Source organism: Aspergillus chevalieri, chromosome 5, assembly GCF_016861735.1.
Source record: "Aspergillus chevalieri M1 DNA, chromosome 5, nearly complete sequence".
In the NCBI taxonomy this organism is placed as follows: domain Eukaryota; kingdom Fungi; phylum Ascomycota; class Eurotiomycetes; order Eurotiales; family Aspergillaceae; genus Aspergillus; species Aspergillus chevalieri.
In genome coordinates this window covers 762,461-783,821 of record NC_057366.1, presented here as the reverse complement: position 1 = coordinate 783,821, position 21,361 = coordinate 762,461, and the positions used below count along the sequence as shown (strand labels likewise).

Sequence of the window (21,361 nt, the reverse complement as noted above, 5' to 3'; positions counted from 1 at the left end):
TCAGAACATGCATGGAAGGAGTTCCATGATCAATATGATGATGAGATCTTTGGCCCTTTAGTTGCATACATTGAAAAAGAGTGGCTGAATGATGAGACACAGAAGCAAATTCTGTACTGTTTTACTGACAAAGCTTTTCATCTGGACATGTGTACAACTTCCCATGGTGAAGCATCCCACTCACACCTCAAGAAGGACCTTGGTACTTCAGTGGCTGATCATCTTTATATTATTCAATCATTTGAGTGAACTATTACACATCAGCATGAGTTGTGCAAGAAAGCATTGAAGAATGAACAGGTTACAAAGTCCACTAGATTGCTCTGCTTCTCCCTATATGGTGATGTGGATACCTGGATATCACAGTATGCTTTGCAAAAAGTCACAGCGATTTATGATGCTTATCTGCCAAGACAACAGAACACTGATAATCACAAGCTCCATAACCAGAAAAAGGTGATCTCTGAGCACTGTACTGGTTTGACTTTGTGTACACAGGGTATCCCATGTATTCATGTGATTAAAAGATATGTTGATCAAAGGGTTCATTGAAAACTGAGGATTTCCACCAGCAATGGCACCTTTATACCCCAGAAACCATGCCTGTGCCAAATCCCTGTGAAATGATCCTTGAACCATGTGTTGTTGACTCTGTTTGAGGCAGGCCTTCAGGCATGTCAAATCAGCCAACCCCAACATCAATGCCAGCATTGACCAACCCAATCACAGGCACTGAGCAAGAACCATCAGAATTTGAGTGTGTATTGGCCTGTGAGCAGCCAAGGCATGGCCATAGACAGCCACAGAAGGATGCAGTGGCACCTGAGCCATCTCAGGCAAATCCAGAATCATCTTGGGCAGACTCTCCAGAATCTGTGCTTGTACTGGAATCACCTATGTCGCCAGTGCCAGGAAGTGCCATGCTTGATGGTGTACACAGCTCATCACCTGACATATTGGCTGCTGCACCAGTTAGAACCTCGCAAAGTGGTCGGAGAATTAGATGTGTTGGCAGGGGTGATGAAAACTACCAGTATTATTAATTCGAGGTGTATTCAGGAAGGGGGTAATGAAGGCTTTTAGTTCTTTAAATGTTAGTGTACATAGTCGATCATGATAGTAATGATAAATCTCAGTTCAAATATGCTACAGAAATATCACATGACAAGACATCACAATTTACTAAAAACGGCTAGACGGTGTGCTGATAGCCAACAAGGGGTGTGTGTGCCTGTATCAGCTCTCTTTAAAATTTGTCATAGACTCAATTTTTGATGAAGAATATGTTTGCTATCTCACTTTTCGTAGAATTAAGATGCTATTATAGCTATCTCTTTACTATTGTTAATTATATATAATATTATCATTGGTCTCAGGAGTTATTTTTATCCAATATCTATATAAATCATTTTACTTAACTGTTATGATAATCTCATGATCTTTGCATGAAAAGTGAATAGTTGATATATAGCCTCTACCAATGATAAGCAGATTGTGCTTAATCATTTATCTAAAGTTGAATAACAGCAGATTAAAACCTATTATATTATTGATAATTTACAATTTAAATCGACAGCTTATAGATTATCTTACAAGGGGACATGACTGGCCTACATTGAACATATCATGTCTTAATCTATCACTATAGAAGTGTACCCACTTGGTTTAGAATGCCTAATTACTTTTTGACGTTACAAATGCATCTGCTACCTTTTAAGCCTTCTCTATTCTTCAAAACTCTTCTCCTAATAAGTATCAGCAGTAGCTAGAAATCTAAGAATCTCACTTTTAAGTTTAGAATTGCAGCTTCTATAGTGTGCATTCTATTAATATAATTTAGTTTTCCATCTTATTATTCATCATTATTTTCTTCCTAATAAGCTTAGATACATTGATAATCTTGAACGCAATGTCTATACAAACAAGCATATCAGAAATGTCTTCTTACCCACTTTCAGAGAATTTTTAATGACTTAAAATCTATAATATATGTCGAATTTAAAAAGATATGTAAGAATAATAAGTCTACATAGAAGGCCTGGTCTAAACTTGTTGCCATCTTTTATATCATCTATTTCTTCAAGGACCATTATACTTTCAGTGTCCAAAACATTCTAGACATTTCCCTCCATCTTTTGCTTTTGAATTAACTACATTTACTAAAGATCTAGAACCTGAAAATACAGTCTTTATGCTAAACAATTCTTAACCGATATTAATAACAATGATAAAATTAAATGCTCATAGACCTCAATGCTTATCCCTCCACTGGTTGGAAAACGGCTATCTTATATCTTATGATGCCATTTTTTAAATCCTTCGCACAGCTCAGCTGTTTTCATTTTTATCAAAAATAAAACCATATTATAAAGAGTTGAGAATTCCAATTCTACAGAGTATTAAATATTTAGTTTATGATAGATCTCCAATCGTTATAAATATATTATCTTTTCAAAATATTATAGTGAATTCTTCAAAGGGTTTGAATATTATGCCAATATCTGACTTTTTCTAGTGCCCATCGATTGGCACTTAGGCCCTATACTAAGGATTGCCTTAAATGTCTTTAGAAGATTCAAGATTATGTGTTATATACTGCTTCTTCGACTAAAAGTTGACTTGTGAAGCGCTAATCTACAGCCAGAGACTTTTAAGCAAGCGCTTAAAAAGATTTCTTATTATAAATATCTCATATTAAAGACTGGCCAATATTCATGTAGGTTCAATCCCTTATTGTTCTTTAAAGGTTCAAACCTTAAGAAAAGTCATGTCCATTATAATTTTAGCAATTTCTTATTTACATTTAAAAGCGCCAGACATTTTTTCCCAGGCATAATTTTGCAGTTTATTAATATAAAGGATATGTTGAGGAAGCTATAGGTAAATTAGAGAAGTAAGGCATATTTACAGGTCATGAGCTGAGGAAGAAGGCTAAACAGACACTAGAGAAAGCTGAGAAAGCTGGTATGAAAATGTGTAACCTTTGACGCGAGACCTAATGAATGTGTGACTTATCTAGTTTTTTCAATAATGGAGTGGTTGAATTTATATAGTAATCAAACAGCAGATGAGCAAGAGACATACAATTATGATCGACTTAACCCATTTAATTGACGAGAGCTAAAGCATCTAAGCCTATTGTGAACAAAAGCATGAGAATTAATGCATTTGGTTGGCCTGCGTGGCCTTGATTTGTTGTACCTGATTCTCTGTCTGTTCTTTTCCTCTCTCTGCTCTTGAGCCTGCTTTCTAGTTTCAACAACCATTAAACTTCACCTTTTTGAATCAATTATCTGGTTCTTTTTCTTCTTGTTTCCCTGTATTGATTTTCTGACTGGAGCTTATCAACTTGCTATTCTAATAGAATGGCATTTTGCATAGTCATTTCAGAACTATTGATCGCTTTCTTCATAGCCTAATTCATTGTGGATGGAGATACAAGCGTCTGAGAGATTCTGTAACGGCATGAACCACCTAACTATATAAGTGAGTGCAATATTAAGCCGATCGGCTTAGTATCCTAGTCTTTTGCTCTTGGCGCAGCGTTTATCTCTAGAATCGTGGCCGTGACAGATTCAACATGCTGTTTCTGCTTTCCAATTGATATATATTGGCTGGTGTCTTCCCTGCTCCAGAAGACCTGATTGCTATGGGATGAAGAAGGTAGTGTTGGCGTCTTGTTGGATATTCAACTTAGAGAGAACTCTCTCTGAAGAAAAAGAAATAAAGCCAGTTGCTGCAAAGCCACTCCAAATGATGAAGATAAAGCTTTTTGGTGGACTGCTGGATAAATATGAAAATCCTCCTTCCCAATGCAGTGGACTTCATTCTAAATTTTCTCTTTTGTTCTCTGGCCATATGGATATTTTAGACGTGGTAAAAATGAAACGTCCAATGACTGAAGAATATGAGACGGATCTGGAGGCATATTATAACGAAATAATCTTTCTTTCTGTACAGAATCTATCAAGTTCTTGCTGTACCATTTGCTATGTCCATCTAGGAACAGCAGCCTATATCTGCCAATTATCCAAACACCTTTTGAAGCCATTTCAAATCCTAACTCATTGTCGTCCAACCATCCTTGCTGATATTGACGACATGATTGTCTGGTATATCATGATATAATACAGATTGATGCTTGGCAGCAGCAAAAATGATCTGAGGCAAGGCCCGTCCAACTGCATTTGTATTATATAATTTCAGTTATCCGTTCTCTATTCCGACGTTTGAAGAGTTTTTGCATGACTCTGTTTCGTTTCAAATCCACAGACAACCTTTGCAGTTGAAGTCACGCCCATTTGGAAGCTAGTTTCACAATATTGTAGATATCTTCCATCTGAATCTATATTTGTTGGATTGTCTTATGATACATGTAGATTTGGACAGTACTCATGTGGGTACAGGTCTCTGGGTAAATTTACCCATACCCAAGGATACGCAAAGTCTACACAATTTTCCTGCATAAAAATCCTTAGTCACTAGCGTGTATTCTTCTCTGTTCCTATCCCGTCACAGCATGAACGATTATCATACAATCCAATAATCTATGTCTCTTCCTCACCTACTATTTATCATATTAGAAAAAGAAAGCTATAACAGCCCACAGCGTAAAAAAGCCGTATATTAATTTCAAAGTATTTCAGGTCAGTGGAAGTCGGTCGATTTAGAAAGTGGTTTTTCCGCTGTGTATTCAGTTAGAAATACAATTTCTACACTATACGCTATGGATAGTACTACCGATAATACTTCGGTTAATGCTCGATATAAACCTGACTTATCTTTAAAAAGTCGAGAAAATTCTGTCAGTGTCTAGGATCATAGTAGTATTTATACAATGTGTAAATATGTGATCTAATATTATTTAGTATGCTACGAAGTTTGATAACAACGAGGAGTTGGCATTTATGAGATTATGCAAAAACAGATGGGATTGCTGCACTACAGGAGGAAGCTAAAGTCCAGCAGTTAAGTATTGATTCTGTTGATATTATCAGCGCTGATGACGAAGATAAGATAGATGATAAGGCAGAAGACTGGATCCTAATGACTGAGACTCAGCCCACAGTGCTGATTGGAGAGGATAGCACTGCTTCGAAGAGACGAAATAGTGTCTATCTGGAGATTCTACAAGTGAAGATGAATCGCCTCTCCCACAGGTACCTGCAAGGCCTCGTAAATCTCAAAAGAGACCAAAGAGATCTGATGACTTTGAATTAATATAGTATTGCTTTATTTACATTATGGGATTTTCTCAGTAAATAATATGAAGTTCATTATGTGAAAATCGTTCGCCAAAGATATGAGCTTTGGTAATATCCAGGCAATTAAATTACTAATTTAATAACTCAGGTCAAACATTACTTTGTATAAATTATGCAAGTCACGAGGATTACTTATATTTAGTAAAAAGTTGGGTATTTAAGTATACCCAGATGGGTCTTGGGTTCTTGGGCACAGACCTTATACCCATACCCAACACTTGGGTAAGAGATCCATACCCAAGGACAATGTCCGGGCCTAGACACATATAAATCGGCCTTGAACAAAGTTCAGAATTTTTACACTTCAGCGCTGATAGTCATGTTTCGGCTGTACTTAGACTCTAGTTGTCGATGACGTTGTATAAAGCCAGTCTTCTCCAATAATGGCTGGCTTTGTGGATGCCAGGCGTGCAGAAAGTAGAGCCTGGGCTAAATTGCGAACAGATGATAGTTGTAAAGGTACACCATGTCTATTCATATCAAGAGTCCATGCTGATAGTGTAAGATTCCTAGTTTCTGATTTTTTTTGCAATTCCTTTTTTTTTTTTAATCTCAAAATGGTTCCTTCTATGCGACGTCGGAAAGTGGACTGGGGGATGTCAAAGGCCAGACCAGCTGCTTTTTTGGTTTTCAATTGGCCTTTCTTATAGGCATTTAATGCCATTTGAAATCGGCTTTCTTTTGATTGGCTTTCCATGGGGAAATTGGGGATAAGAATATCAGAAATGAGAATAATGACAGTAATTTGGGAAAGATCCATGGATTCAGATGCACTCAGTGGTCGACTGATCAGTTACTAGTATAGAAAGAAGTCTGAGATTCATAGTAGCTTGAAGAATGAAGCCTAGATGTACATAAAGTGTTTTCACATAAAAAAAGAAGGCGATCAATGACAAACTATTCAAACATGAAGCCTGTAAAAAATGAAGACGATAATATATGTATAAAGGTAAGGAAAACAGAAGATCTAATTATCAAATTTATTATATTAATTAAGAGAGATATTTGTATTACAATCATATTACATAATCGAACATAATTTATTAGGATATTTGTAGTTAAACTGGAATAAGGGGATCAAGGAGAGCAGTGATAAATAAAGATAGTAGAGAATATGTGGTGATAGCCACTTAAGTGTAAGAAGTAAAATGATAGAGACGGAAAATTAGGGGATTCAATTACTACACCATGCTGGACTATGTAATCTTGACAACGGCCATTTATTAGCTTCTATTTCCTTCAATTTTTTCTGGCTCTCAATGAAGAATAGAGACTGGTTTTAGAACTATAAATCCGCTTCTTTCATTTAACTGAAAATTGATTAGCTGGTATGTTAAAAAATAAAATGACTGGTCATTGCTCAAAAAGGATGGTGAAGATATTATAGCTTCATGCTTGCGTTTTTGACATTGATTGGCTGCATTCGAAGTTTTGGACCTGATTCCGGACCATGAGAATCTCATGCACAGTAGTCTCATTGCCTTTGCCATTTGATTGATTGCTTGATTAGGCTGGCTTTGCGAATTTCGATTGATGGGATGTCGGATTAGATGCATCTGATGCTGAATTTCCTGGGTAGATTATGATGTCATTGCAGTCCAAGGTCCCTGAGAAGATGATGGAGGAGTTGGCTTACACCAAGTTTATCAAGTACAAGCTGTGGATCGAAAGGTACTATACTAGACCTCTTGCTGCAAATGCTTACATATGTTAACTAACATAATGCTCTTTTATTGGAATATTCATATAGCATGATGAAATTTTGCTCTCAATATGATTGATTCCGAGCTCCTGTTGTTTTTCAAAGTAAAAGATGAATGTTGATCGGTTTTAAGATAGTCTTATCAAGAGGGTGTCATAGCTCACCAACATTGTTGACTAGGCAGTAAACAAGCTTATAAAGTGGTAAGAATTTTTAAAATACTATGCCATTATAACCACTGCTGGCTTATGATTTCAATTCTCTTAGTGTATATGCCAATGCACACTCCCTCCCTCACTTGTCCATATGCAAAAACCTTGTTGGAATTTAATCTATTAAGTATAACTAACGTAATCGACCACCGAGCGGGCCACACCACCAAGCGGGCCACCTTTCAGTTTCTCCGATGCTCACTATCTCGTGACTAAATTCAAACCACCACCATGCCACCAAAATCGCGTCCAAAGATAAAAAACCAAGTTGAACAAGAAGGAAGGGTCCTACTTGCCATCTCATCCTTAAAAAAGAAAGAAATTATCAATATCCGTGAAGCTGCACGTCTATATGATGTACCTCGGACTACACTACAATGCCGATTGAACGGCAGCACAAATCGTGCTGAAAAACGAGCCAATGGCATAAATTAACAAAAGAAGAAGAGGAATCACTTGTTCAATGGATACTATCTATGGACCAACGTGGAGCAGCTCCTTGACTGTCTCATGTTCAAGATATGGCCAATATACTTCTTTCTAATCGTGGTTCATCCAATATCCAACCAATTGGCCAGAACTGGGTGTATAAATTCATCAAACTTCATGACCAATTGAAGACCAAGTTCTCAAGAAGATACAATTATCAGCGTGCTAAATGCGAGGATCCAAAGCTCATCAAGGAGTGGTTTGACCGTGTACAAATCATCATAATGCAGTATGGGATTGCATATGAAGACATCTACAATTTTCGATGAAACTGGTTTTGCTATGGGCCCTATTGCTACTGCCAAAGTAGTAACCAGATCTGAAACTGTTGGCCGTCCCACACTATTGCAGCCTGGGAATCGTGAATGGGTTACTGCAATTGAGTGTGTTAATGCTATGGGATGGGCTCTGCCTCCATGCATTGTATTCAAGGGCAAATCTCATATCCAGGCCTGGTATGAGGGTGATGCTCTGCCACATAATTGGAGGATTGAACTCAGTGAGAATGGATGGACAACAGATCAAATTGGTCTTTCCTGGCTTCAGAATATCTTCATCCCAGCTACAAATGGCTGCATGACTGGAAAATACTGCCTTCTGATTCTTGATGGCCATCGAAGCCGTTTGACGCCCAGATTTGATCAGATATGCAATCAGAATAATATCGTGCCAATTTGCATGCCTGCACATTCATCTCATCTTTTACAACCTCTTGATGTTGGCTGTTTTGCAGTCTTGAAGCGCACATATCGCCGCTTGGTGGAAGAAATGCGGCTTAGGATCAATCATATGAACAAGCTTGACTTTCTTTCAGCGTACCCACAGGCCTGTAAGGAGGCTTTTAAGATGGATAATATCAAGAATGGCTTCATGCCAACTGGCCTGGTTCTATACAGTCCAGAGAGGGTGCTGGCACAGCTTAATATATATCCGAAGACCCCGACACCTCCTGGAAGTCAATCCTCCAATTCCAATCCAAAAACACCTCACAATCTCAAGCAACTGGAGAAGCAAGAACCCACTGTCAAAAACCTGTTGAGACAGCACAGCAATAGCCCCCCAACTCCTGCAAAGGCTGCTATGGATCAAGTTTTCCGCAGTTGTCAAATGGCCATGAATAATGTTGCAATTCTGGCAAAAACCACAGTGCAGTGATTGTTGTATTATTGGGCATAGAAGACTGCAATGTCCGAATTGCAATAGAGCTTAGTTTTTATAATAAATGCATTTTCTTGTTGTGTTATTGACTTCAGCATTTCGACCACCGTCGGGAGGTGGCCCGCTCGGTGGTGGATTACGTTAAAGCTTCAGTTTACTAAGCTGCCATTTGGATAACTAAATGATTATATAGGCATTCAGGTCAAAGGATATGATTATTCATTTCTTACTTAAAATACCGTTAATGAATAATAAATGGCAATCGTATAATTTAATAGGTATTAGATTATAGATAGAGCTGTGTCCTCGCCACTTATAACGATGTTGGAAGTTATGGATTTAGAATTTGTAAAAGAGAACTTTACCATAGATAAAAGGCGACAGAACTGGGCCATTATATAATTATTTGAGTAATCCCTTAATTGTGGCATACAATCCTTACACACTCAGTAAGGGTCCTAGGGGAGTAATGAAGCAAAGTCTTTAAAGCCATGTTAAATCATGTTAACGCGAATTGTTAGAGAAAAGATCAAGAAAAGATATACAACATGTAAATTTGAGCCATGTACTAATTTATCTCTCAATACATCAAAATGGACGAGTGCCTCAAGGGTAATAGAGCTAAGAAATGTCTTGTATTTAAACAAGTTCTTTGTAAAAATATCATATTTTTTCTATAATAATTATAGTCACTGAATTCTGTGTCTAGAATGCAGCTCAAATATTAATCTAGCATTGACCTAGAACATATAAGACTATATATAAGACTGTAAAAGTCTGAAACATCACGAATGCTTATATTTTATGGATACTGGCTATAATGGTTGTGTCAATATAACACTCTTAAAAGATTGAACTCTACTTCTTTATGGAAGAGAGAGACAAAGATGAGAGAAGAGGCTAAGTATCAAGTTCATTAATGGTCGTTCTAAAGGGCAACATCTTTTTGATTTCTGTAAGTGAGATTATCGTGAAAGCTAAAGAATATAAAAGAGAGAACTTGATAACCCTACTGGGGAAATAGAATATACAGATTAATATATGGATTAATATTGCCACGAGTGAAAACATAATTATAAGAGTACGTCCATTTTGATTCAGACTTGAATGTAAAACCCTAGCCGCAGTATGAAGTGCTGTGTAATGAAGGAAAAAGTTGCAGACATTAGATAAAAGACAACTCAGTATCCTAGGTTTTTGTTATATTTAATAGGCTATAAGACTCTCTAAAGATGACTCATTATAAAACTGGAATATCAACAGCCAAACAGCAAGAGGTTGGATGGGTGGGGGTTGAAGTAGATGATAAAGAAGCTAATAAATCTATAATACTATATAATCCTATAAATCGATAGAATTTTGTCAGTTTTTTCAAGATAAAAAATCAGGTTTATAAACAAGCGTTGATTAAATATGATGGTAATACCCATAGCCCATAGCGTAAATGTATATTCTGAATACACAGCGAAAGACCACTTTCTAAATTGACCGACTTCCATTGATCGCAAATACTTTGAAATTGACATAGAACAATTTTTATCTTATCTTAACGGCTTTCTTTTTGTAATATTGTAGATGGTAAGAGAGAAAGAGAGACAGGTTGTATTGGTATTGTTGACTGGATCAAAACGGAAAAAAATAGTCATTATTGACTAAAAAAATTTATGCAGGAAAATTGTGTAGAACCCAAATGGGTACCCAAGCCCAGGTCAACGTGGAGGCATATAAAGGGATAATCAGCCTCTCCGGGCATCTGTTGAATTCTCAGTAGGTATGGCCGCTATATCCATCCAGAAGGATCCAGAAGGACCAATCTATATCTGCCTATGGTCCCGGGGCTGTACAAGGCTGAAACACGTTTCATAGCCATTCAAGTCCTAATTCATCTGTAGTCCAGCTATTTTTGCTGAATATTGATGCTGATGATGTGATTACCTGGTACGCCATGATACCATAAATTTTGGTGGCTCTCAGCAAAGATAATCTGTGGAGAAAGAGCCCATCCAACTGGATTTATGCGAACAATTGCAGTCGCCAATCCATATTTCCAGACTGTAGGAGGACCTCTGCATGACTTTGTCTAGTCTCCATCTCACAGGCAACTTTTCTTCTTGAAGTTATACCCATTTGAAAGCCAGTTTCATCCATATGATAGGTATCCCTTTCATTATGCATATTTTTCGATTGTCTCTAACCCGCATAAACCAGCTTTGAATTAGATGCGGATTCTCACCTTTTGTCATTGATAGTCATATTTCCAGAGATATTTTGACTTCAATTCGTCATGTCGATTAAGACTTAGACTTTACTTCAATTCTCTCCAATAACTGGTTGAGATCCTGTTAGGTGTGCAGATAAGTAGGAGCTGGGCTAGATTGCAAACACTAGGTAATTGCAAAGGATACACAGGCTATATTCTATTATATCCAATATCCTTTCGAAAGAGTTCGTCAGTATTTGATATTTTCCGGCAATTGGCGACTTTTTTAAGCTCATGAAGCTATTTCCCTTATCCAACGTCTCAAGGATTGTTCGTGGGATGTCATGAGACTTAGCTGCTTTTATGATTGAAAATTAACATATTCATAGGCAATCTAATGCTATTTTAATTCTACATTCTTTACAAGGGTTTCATGGTGTAAACGACGATAAATAGGCGTAGGACATATAATTGCTGTCCATGAATTTTGGAGCCGCTCGGTAGTGGATTATTTTATATATATTAGGTAAACTAAGCATTTTGTAATGACATTCCTAATGGAAGAGAATACTTAGAAACAGGAAGTCTTGGAAGAAGAGGGATCTTAGATATAAATATTTCATAAATTTAGCTTTTGTCATACAGATAAAACTGGTCTAATGGAGCAAGTCCTAAAGTCCATCTTAATCAGGTTAAGAGGATTACACAGAGTAGAAACGGCAACAGTAAGATAAGGAAAAAAGAGCATTTATCATGATGCGGTCTATACTCTATATGTATAAAATGATTTGCTAATTACATAATATATAATAAATCATATGAGATTGCTTCACATTAGTGATGGATCAATGGGTGTAAAGATAATTATATTCACTCACTTAAACAATGAAACGTTATCTTAATAGACCAATTAGGAGCAAAATCAGGATTTCAAGTTAATCCCATGTATTTTGCTATCACTCCGCAAATTATTTGGAAAAACTATCTACCTACTTCGACAAAATTTTTAAAACTCAGATGATGATTTTTACTGTCTATGAATTTGCTCAGACATAGAAAACTTGCATTAAATTAGTCAAAGAAAAAGGTTCCATTTTAAATAACTACAGAGGCTAATTCACCTTATTGTCTTTCTGAGTCTCCATTATATTTGCATAAATATATCGTATATCGTAATTAGATCACAGTCAGTAAAAGCCCTATATAGAGATCTCCAAGTTCTGCTTTGATAAACCATTGAGCTGACTCGTTATATAAAGTTATTAGTTCGTAGAAGGTGAGTAATATATGCAAGATAGCAGGTCAAGGAATGCTCTTCGGTTCTGTAATCAAGCTATTTCTTCATTAATATACTAAGAGCTGGGCTATTGAACCAGATCTGTATAATAAAACTAAATATTAAAAATGGCAATATTAGATGTCTTCAGGAGCACATATTAATAGATTTGCTCTTTATATTGTATTAGATCTCCTTGCTTCTTGCATATTAATTACCATAATTAATATATGTCACGATCTATAGAATTATAGCCATGAAAATGTCCGGCTCAAACTAGCAATGATAATATATTCTCGTAAAGGTATATATGAGAATAACTGACATGGAGAGGAAATAAAGAAAGAGGACATCATTGGGAGGGAAAATTTACTCATCTAGTATCTTTATAAAACTTTTCTTTGATATAATCATAAATTTATAAATGTAGGATGTTTATAGTAAGAGAAAGGCTTGCTTAATTGCATTCATTAATGCCTTGTATCTTATCAAGTTGGTCTTTGAATTGAGGTCTTTGGTATATTTAAGGATAGTACTAAGACAGTCCAATAAGAATTCGTACCTCTTCTCTTTCTATAAGATAAATTCAAATTCGCCAAAGAAAATATCATTACACCTAAGCATGATGTGAGTTCACATGTGACAGCTCGTATATGGTGCAACACTGCGCAAACGGATGATATTTCCACCATGTCGCCGACAACTCCTATAAAACATCTTCATTATCCAGATAGATTTTGTCTTGTCTTGTCTTTTCTTTTCTAGATTCGATATTCTCGTTGATAGCTATGGGTTAATTTATACAGGAATATCAGCTCGTTACTATGTACTAGCCACCGAGCCCGTGACAATTGGCATCTTGTATTTATTTCATATATGCAAGTCATAAATGAATTATTCCGCAAAAGGATTTTTGATAATTTCTTATGGTAGAAATAAAACAGCTCTGATAGCATTCTTATCCAATATTTAACCACTTAATCACTATTATTGAGAACCCGGCTTAATTGTACTTAGACGAGTAATACCATTACTGATTATTCATCGTGAAGAATTCATCAAGTAATGGTATTCATTAATGTGTAAAAATTGCATTTGAATGCATTCCTGTCCCATTGCTTAATCCCAATACAGTAACTAAAGTGAGCATCCTGATTCTGCTCGGGCTTGCTGACTTGTGAGACGGTAGGTGGTTTTTATTCAACTAATTGTAGCGTCAAGCATTTAACTAAGCATTCAATTGAGTGGTTCAATCAAGGACATAATTAAACATATGATTGCATTTAATAATAATAAACTCTTAACTGCATTTGTATATTCTATTTTCAAGACCGATGCTTGAAGCGTATATCCATGGTGGTACAATGACGATTGTCCATTCAAGCTATAAACATTCTATTCATTATTCATATATTTTTGTTATAAGTTCAAATAATGAAGACATACATATACGGTGTTTTTATGATGATTTTGACTATACCCAAAAGGTCTTCAGTCTTATTATAATGCCGAAAAAAAACTTCATTTTATTCTAATTGTATAAAAAGGCATTGTTAATGTATCCTGGTTATTTTTTTTTCAAAGATTTTTTTATTTATTAAAAAAAATTCAATTTTACTCTTTTTATTTGAATTAATAGATTTTGTTAGTTGCATTCATATCAAATGATATAGAGACTGTTTACATAATTCCTACACGGAGATGTTATAATGAAGTTCTATAATATTTATGATAGGTAGGAGTCCACAAGGATGTGCCTGAATAGAGATTTATTCAGACTAATATACCTGTTAACTTCACATACAGTTTGGATTTTCAGTATTGCAGGTAAAATAGCCCTTGATAACTTTGTTGTATGAAAGGTAAATATCTTATATAAGACCCAATGATTAATTATTTACAGAAATAATTCATGATTGTAAGAATACACTAGAATCTCATCCTATTTTTAGTAGGGCAATAACTGTACTTCATAGATTATTATAGACTTAAAATAGTCCCAGCTGACAGTTAATCATGATCATGATTTAATGTTCTACTCAATACTTTTCTCATATATGCGACAATATCTTATTTTAATTATAAAATTAATTCAATTCTTAAGATTTATCAATAAATTAATAATGGAGTGGGAATATTATTTATTTTGAGGCAAAATGAGAAGTTATTTCAAGCTGGAATAAGCCAAATATATTAGAACGAGTGAATATTTAGATGCTATTTGATTTCTTCGTTAATTTGTTCAGATGATAGCGGAATGACTCCCTTTTTTAATTTCTAATAATCTATACGATTAAAAAGTCTAAGGCTTCTACCTTTCTATTATTTACTATGAAAAGGAACATAAATACAATATGTTCATTATTTATATGTTCATGAATCAACTTTAATGCTTATATAACGAAAATATATGTGTGATATTAATTGGCATTACTTGAGAGTTAGCAAGACAATAAAATCCCTACAATAGTAGAAAAAGCTTGACCATAAGAGTCAGATTGATATGCGAAAGAGGTAAAAGTAAGGATATCCCAAAACAAAATCATATTTTAAAGTAGAATCGGAAAAGCAAAAGCGGGAAGACAACAACCCCGCCCCCTTTTTTCTATCCTCTTCCTGATTCATGGGACGAGGATAACAACCTCTTTAGAATTCGCCATCCATGCCCCGGATTCCCACTTCAACCATCATAAAGGCATACCGACAAAATCGCCTTTTGCCAATACTATTGCAGGAATGTCGTTCTCTCAGCTCAGCACAAAATGAGTTGCGCTGGTTATGGGAGCGAGCAATAGAAATCGGCAATGCAAATCACGCGCGGAACCAATGTCCCAGGAAATACCCAGCCCCAGGCTGGAAAAGGTTGTTAAACTTGATGTGCAGAGCGCGTTCAAAGGGAATGCCTCTTCAGTATATACTCGGTGATCAACCTTTTGGACATCTGGAAATATTATGCCAAAAGGGCATCCTGATACCGAGGTTTGTCACTTCCTTTTCCACCCATTAGGAGACTGGCCTTTCACTAACTACTTCGCAACAAGACCAGAGACAGAATCTTACACCATACATGCCGCCGAGTTAATCTCGAGATATTTCCTAGCTACTGGCCAAAATGGAAGTGTCAATTCGTCGGGGTTGATACGACCTGTGCGCATTATAGATCTCTGCACTGGTACTGGTTGTATATCTCTCCTCTTGCATTCTCTTCTCGCCCCTCGATTTCAGCAATTATACATACTCGGCATTGACATTAGTCCTGCAGCTATTCAATTGGCCACAAGGAACCTGAGTCACAACCTCCAGCTCGGCTTGCTTTCAGATCGGTCCTGCACAGAAGTCCATTTCCATCAAGGCGATGTACTTGGTCATGATAACGGACATATCCCACGGATCGAGGAGATCCTGGAAACACATACACTTCAGTGTACAAAAGGCTCGGGAGCAAGAGAAAGTTTTGACTGGGATGTCATGATCTCAAACCCACCATATATATCACCCAACTCCCTCCGCGATGGCACAACTGCCCGCAGTGTTCGATTGTTCGAACCTCAGCTTGCCCTGGTGCCTCCTGCCAACGTAAATCATCCTACAACGATGGATTACAGGCGGGAGGATATATTTTATCATCATCTCATTGCATTATCATTCAAGTTATCCATTAGACTCACTATCCTTGAATGTGGGAGTCATCAACAAGGCAGTCGTGTTGCCGCTATTTGCAAAGCCTTTTCTAAAAAATTGCCTCGAGATAATGAGTGGACTGTTGATATTTGGTCTGAAGGACAAATAGATCACCGTGATAACACAGAGGGACCTTGTATTGTCATCCTGCGGAAATGACTCAATGATTTGCTCAATTATACTGCACCAAATTCAACCGACTGCTGTTTGTCCGATGTTAACTAGTTCACTCAGAATACAGAGTAAATTGCATGATATCATTGAGTATCTACAGCATCATTGTATACAAGTCTCCTGCCCCTGGATATATATATAGATATATCTAGAATGCCAAAAACATACACCCAATGCCTACACTTGCAAGCCTGTAAAGTAAACTTCCTTTGGTATCCGGCAAAATAGCAGTGGCAGCACTAGTTGCGGTTGGTAAGTCAGTCGAGGCACTGCCAGTTGGGCCACCAATTCGGGCCCCAGAGCCATTATCCACAGCAACGCTTGTAACGGGATTTGCAACTTTTGTAGCACCAGGAACAGAATCATCACCTGTCCCAATTTCGAGTATATCATCATCGGCGGGATCAAAGTTTGTATTGGCGAGGGAAATCTCGTTGTTCGCCAAATCATAGACGACGTATGCACTGCGCAGAAAGGTGTCGCCCAGAACAGCGGTACTGTCTCCAGCAGGAACAATACCGAACACACATGCTCGTGTACCGTCGCGGAAATAGAGCGGACCCGAATCGAGGGTCAGTTCGCCCATGCCAACCGTGATACTAGGATCAGAAAATGTGTATGTGATGTTGATATTCTCGTCCGCTAGACTGCATGGTACATAGCCGACCCCGCTTGATGATTCGTAAACAACGTTCAAGTCACTGTATATGTCTTCGACAAGCGAGTCCGGTAGGTATGTCAGCGAACTCCCGGAGTCAAGTAACACCGCTGCCGGTAGTGCATTCGAGGAATAATTGTGGCTGTCGGACTCGGATGCAAAGGCTACTCCTGTGAGCGCAATAATGAATTCCGAATAGCCACCATTGACTGTTTGAACTGGAAGAGTCTTTAAATCGCCAAGATATTTTGCCTTGTTAACGCCGCCGAATAAGATCGAGCCTGTGTTTGCATCCAGGTCGTTCAACCAGAGGCTATAGGCATTTGAGTTGATCAGGCCATTCTCGACCATCGCCCGAGGAAGATTAGGATAAGCGCTCTGGCCAAACCGACCAACTTGTACTTCATTCGACGCATACCCTATGCCTAGAACACCCTCTGCACGACAAGCAGCTCAATTAACCATACCGTTTTTCCTTTTTGATTTTCCCTCCTTATTTTTGGTGGGAAGTGATTGGTATGTAAACCTACCAGAAGAGCTAGACGAGTACCCAGCGCCGAACTGGAAATCCTTTATAGAGACACCTCCGATGTGGATAGTGTCGGTTACATAGTCACCGGCCGCTCCTGAACCATCCGCATATGATATGTTGAAGTTGGAAGAAACATAGGAATATGTGGAGGAAGAATCACCATCATAAGAACCTGATGTGCGGCAAGGACTACCTCGAGAGGAGCAAAGAGTGGAATTCGCCGCATTGCACCAAAGATCGCTGCTTCCGGTATCAAGGACCAATCGCAAGCTCTGTTCTGGCGTACCAAGAGTGACATTACAAAAATAAAGCGTTTCCTTCCTCAACATATGAGCGATTCATCACCATAACCAAAGCAAGGTGCGAGAAACCAAAGACGAAAACCAAACACACCTCGTTATCAAGCTTCTGACCAACAGTTTGGTCTCGCCGCATTCGATCCCGATGGACAGGATCAGCAATATCCTTTCGTTGGATGCCTAGCGGCACAACGGAGGGAACATCTCTCCGGTGTAGCGTCAACGCATCAGCCTTGGAAAGCGCAAGATAGACAAAGAAAGACCATAGCCATGCGCTCCGCATTCTTCTTTTTGCGAAAAATCTCGCTGAGCGATAGTTAACAATCTCAGGAAACTATCTAGAATCCAGGGAATGACTGAGCAATCGACAAGGTTGAACAGCAGTATTCAGCGGAAGCCGTTGTATACAAAACGGAGCGCAGGAAGGCAGGTCAGAGGTGAGCAGAATCAATGCATTCTTAATATTTCCTTGGACCTGCGGAGACATGATTGCTTTTTGAACCAAAATACCCTGGAATCGGCTGGTGCCTGGTCGTATCGTACGCTGCTTCCGTGGCTGAGAATAATAATAAGCGTTGGCCGGCTCTGTCGGAATCGTAGGAAAGTGATCTGAGTAGCTCAGGTTTTCGGCGCCCCCACTTGGCCTTGGTCCAATAATAGCAGTTTCATCGTTGACACTGTCATTTGTCCGAATAACCCATGTAATTTTTCTGGTGGTATTGCGTGACATTAGAGGATCCGAGTTATTTACTGCATCTCTACCGCTGAAAGCAGCAAAGAATTTTACCCTACTAGCCTATGCGCTCTGTACAGGAGTCGTATGCACGTGGAACTCAGAACGACCCAGATCGATCGATGTCTTTTGATTGGTTAGGATGGAGATAACGTATTATTACCATACTATCTATCGTAACCGGAATAGAAAATTACCGCCGCGAACGGCAATAACGCTTGCCGAACAGCTAGAACGGAAAGAATAAACCACATTCCGGATGATCGGTACTGTCCATGAGATATGAGGAGCATTGTCAAGTCATGAGATCATATGAGGCCAATGACTTTTGCGGAACATTTTTTGCGCGGCGATTCGGATGATCTACATCCCAACATCTTACTAAGTTATGTGAACTGTAAAAAGCCCTAAGTCGCTATATCACCTTCATTATTTGAGCATGTGTTACCCGAGCACGGGAAAAATTGAAAAAAAAATTGAGACATGCCGTTCTCACAACAGTCATTAATATGTCATTTCGTAGCCGCTTCGCAAACAAGAGGGGGCCTTTGTTATACAGCACGATGACTAAGTAATCAATATTGGGGGGTCAATCATAACAACCTCCACGAATTGCCCCCACCTCTTTAACCTGGGATCATGATGAGTTTGGAAGCATCGGAGAGAGGTCTCATCTGAGAGAATTTTGCTGAGAGCCCAAGTCCTGGAATCATCGAAAATATCATCGCAGAAGGGAAGAATCTGAAAATATACTGGGGTGAGTTACTTGTATACAGTTATATAAAATAGGAATATGGTGGAGGTTCTGACAACACTTCATTATGCACGGCCACTGTGGCTACTCCATCTTGGCCATCAAGATGGCTCAACTGCTGGCCGCTGGTTGCGAATTGAAAGTGCTGCTAGCTGATTTCCACACCTTCCTAAACAGTCTGAGAGCACCAATTGCTTGGCTGAATACTAGGCTAAGTTCTATTGACACACCATAACTAGTAACTACCATCCTTCAGGCATTTGGATGAGAGGCTCACATTTGTGCTGGGAAGCTTGTATCAGAACACTCCTAAGTACTAGTTCTGATCCTACATTCCCAAGCACAATGCGAAACGGGCTTGTGCCAAATTATAAAGCAGTCTGCCAATGCTCCCCTTGGTGTTTTTCCTCACCCTATTCTGCAGGTTGTGGACAGGCAGTATTTGGATGTTGATATCCAGTTTAGAGTAAAGGTCCAGAATGCACAATGCCAATCAAGGAGACTTCCTGTGCATGAGTCGAAGAGAGACTACGAAGATGATTCAATTCTACTCAAGAATACGATATTCAGTTCGAGCCATCTTTGAGGAACAAAACCTTGTGAATGCATAGTCGGTGCCGATAGTGAAAGTCAAAATTCCCATTTCTCAATCGATGTTCCGTCGCTATCAGGTTGAATTTGCGCATTATGGGGTAAGATTCATCGCGTGTCAGGCCAGATGTCTCAAGTCCCCCATTCGTTTCGGTTGGCCGTTGTAGCTTTCCACCCAGCTGCTCCTACAGGACCAAGGCCCTTTTGGCCTTTCCCTGGGCAGGTCTTGGCTTCCCACCTAGAACCACATTCTCAATGACTACTTGGGCAGGGGAAGCGATCACATCGGCAGTATGCACGCCAGCTCATAAGGATCTTGCTGGGTCGATCGATAAAGGAGAAATTCCCGACGACCAACGCTACCAATGAGCCCTCTCTAGGGCCCTTGGTCAAGTATAATTGATTGCTGTCAAAGAACTCTTCGAACTCTTGCGGTTCATAGTCTCCTCCCACCACCGCTTCCCAGAGACGAGCCCAATCCAGATGCATATAGATCGGTGGCTTCTGAGTGCTTGCCCATTGAGAAATAGCACAAACATGGGCATTGTTGTGCTTGAAAGTGGAATCTCCAAGCCAATCACCCGGGCTGGATCGTTGTAGGGTGATTAGGTAAGAGTGCTATTCCACTCGACATCTTCCAGAGTGAGGTGGTCATTGGAGGACATAACCATTTTGATGAGAGCACCGCAGAGCATTGCGCCGCCCGTTTCGTTGTATTATGTGCCCTCGATGGCAAGGATGAAGTAGGGGGGTACCAGAGCTGTTCTGAGAGACACCTTGCTCCCTATGGTGTCCGACATAACCAGAAGTGACACTTCGTGGCCCAGAAAGTCTGCAATACTTCTGAAAGGTTGTTTTCTCTTCCCCCGTCACGAGCTGTTTTGATGAGTAACATTTGACTTGATACATTAATTCAATCGAAAGTCATTCGATGCCTCGTAGCTATTATTGGACATAATGACTGTCCAATCTCGACGCCATATTAACTGAGTAAAATCACCTGTATCTTGCTACTATAGCATGAGAAATAGCATTTTCTGTTTAGCTTGTAGGATCTATCCAGGCTATCAATCTCTATGCACGGATGATGCATGTCAATGTTGAATTCTGTTTTTTTTTTTTTTTTTTTTGGCTTTTCAGGGCACAGACTACGTTATGTTATTAGATTGAGTTTGGATCCACAGTGGAGTAAATAGTGGTGTACACCGTACTATGTACATCAACACCACTGCGCTAGTGCTCATTCGGGTCACTAATACCCTAACTTGTACTTATGGTTACTGCTTTTCCGTACATGTATTACCCTAATTATGCACTGGAGCTTTTCGTGCTTGCATAAAAAACATACGAGATAAAATGGTCCTATCCACCACCCGGTTCACTATATATCATTAGGGTCATTTACCACAAGGACGGAATATAGTGCAGTATCTAGTATACAGTGCGCGTGTCCTGTAGTCTAATCCGTATTTTCCATTTGAATGATATGCACAGATAGCCGGGAAACCATTCTCTAACTTTGACGACGCCGGGGCCTCAAGATAAGGCACTTGTAGCATTCGAAAATTTCGAGGCAGGTTCAAACAGGTTTGAGAGCTATGGTAGAATTGAGATACTACCCTAGCATTATTCAAAGTG

At 38.7% G+C, this 21,361-nt stretch overlaps 2 protein-coding genes across 2 annotated transcripts; one reads left to right on the top strand and one right to left on the bottom strand.

The window, feature by feature from the left end:
• Positions 1-14,963: 14,963 nt before the first annotated feature.
• ACHE_50278A (uncharacterized protein) lies at positions 14,964-16,141 on the top strand (the record flags this gene model as incomplete). Its single annotated transcript, XM_043279978.1, has 3 exons — positions 14,964-15,280; positions 15,343-15,473; positions 15,564-16,141. 3 exons carry the CDS (start codon positions 14,964-14,966, stop codon positions 16,139-16,141), a joined length of 1,026 nt encoding a protein of 341 aa, XP_043137602.1.
• A 163-nt stretch (positions 16,142-16,304) lies between these two features.
• On the bottom strand, positions 16,305-17,928 carry ACHE_50277S (pepsin-like aspartic protease; the record flags this gene model as incomplete). Its single annotated transcript, XM_043279977.1, has 3 exons — positions 16,305-17,251; positions 17,345-17,663; positions 17,740-17,928. The coding sequence occupies 3 exons, from the start codon at positions 17,926-17,928 to the stop codon at positions 16,305-16,307; spliced, it is 1,455 nt and encodes a 484-aa protein (XP_043137601.1).
• Between the last annotated feature and the right edge of the window lie 3,433 nt (positions 17,929-21,361).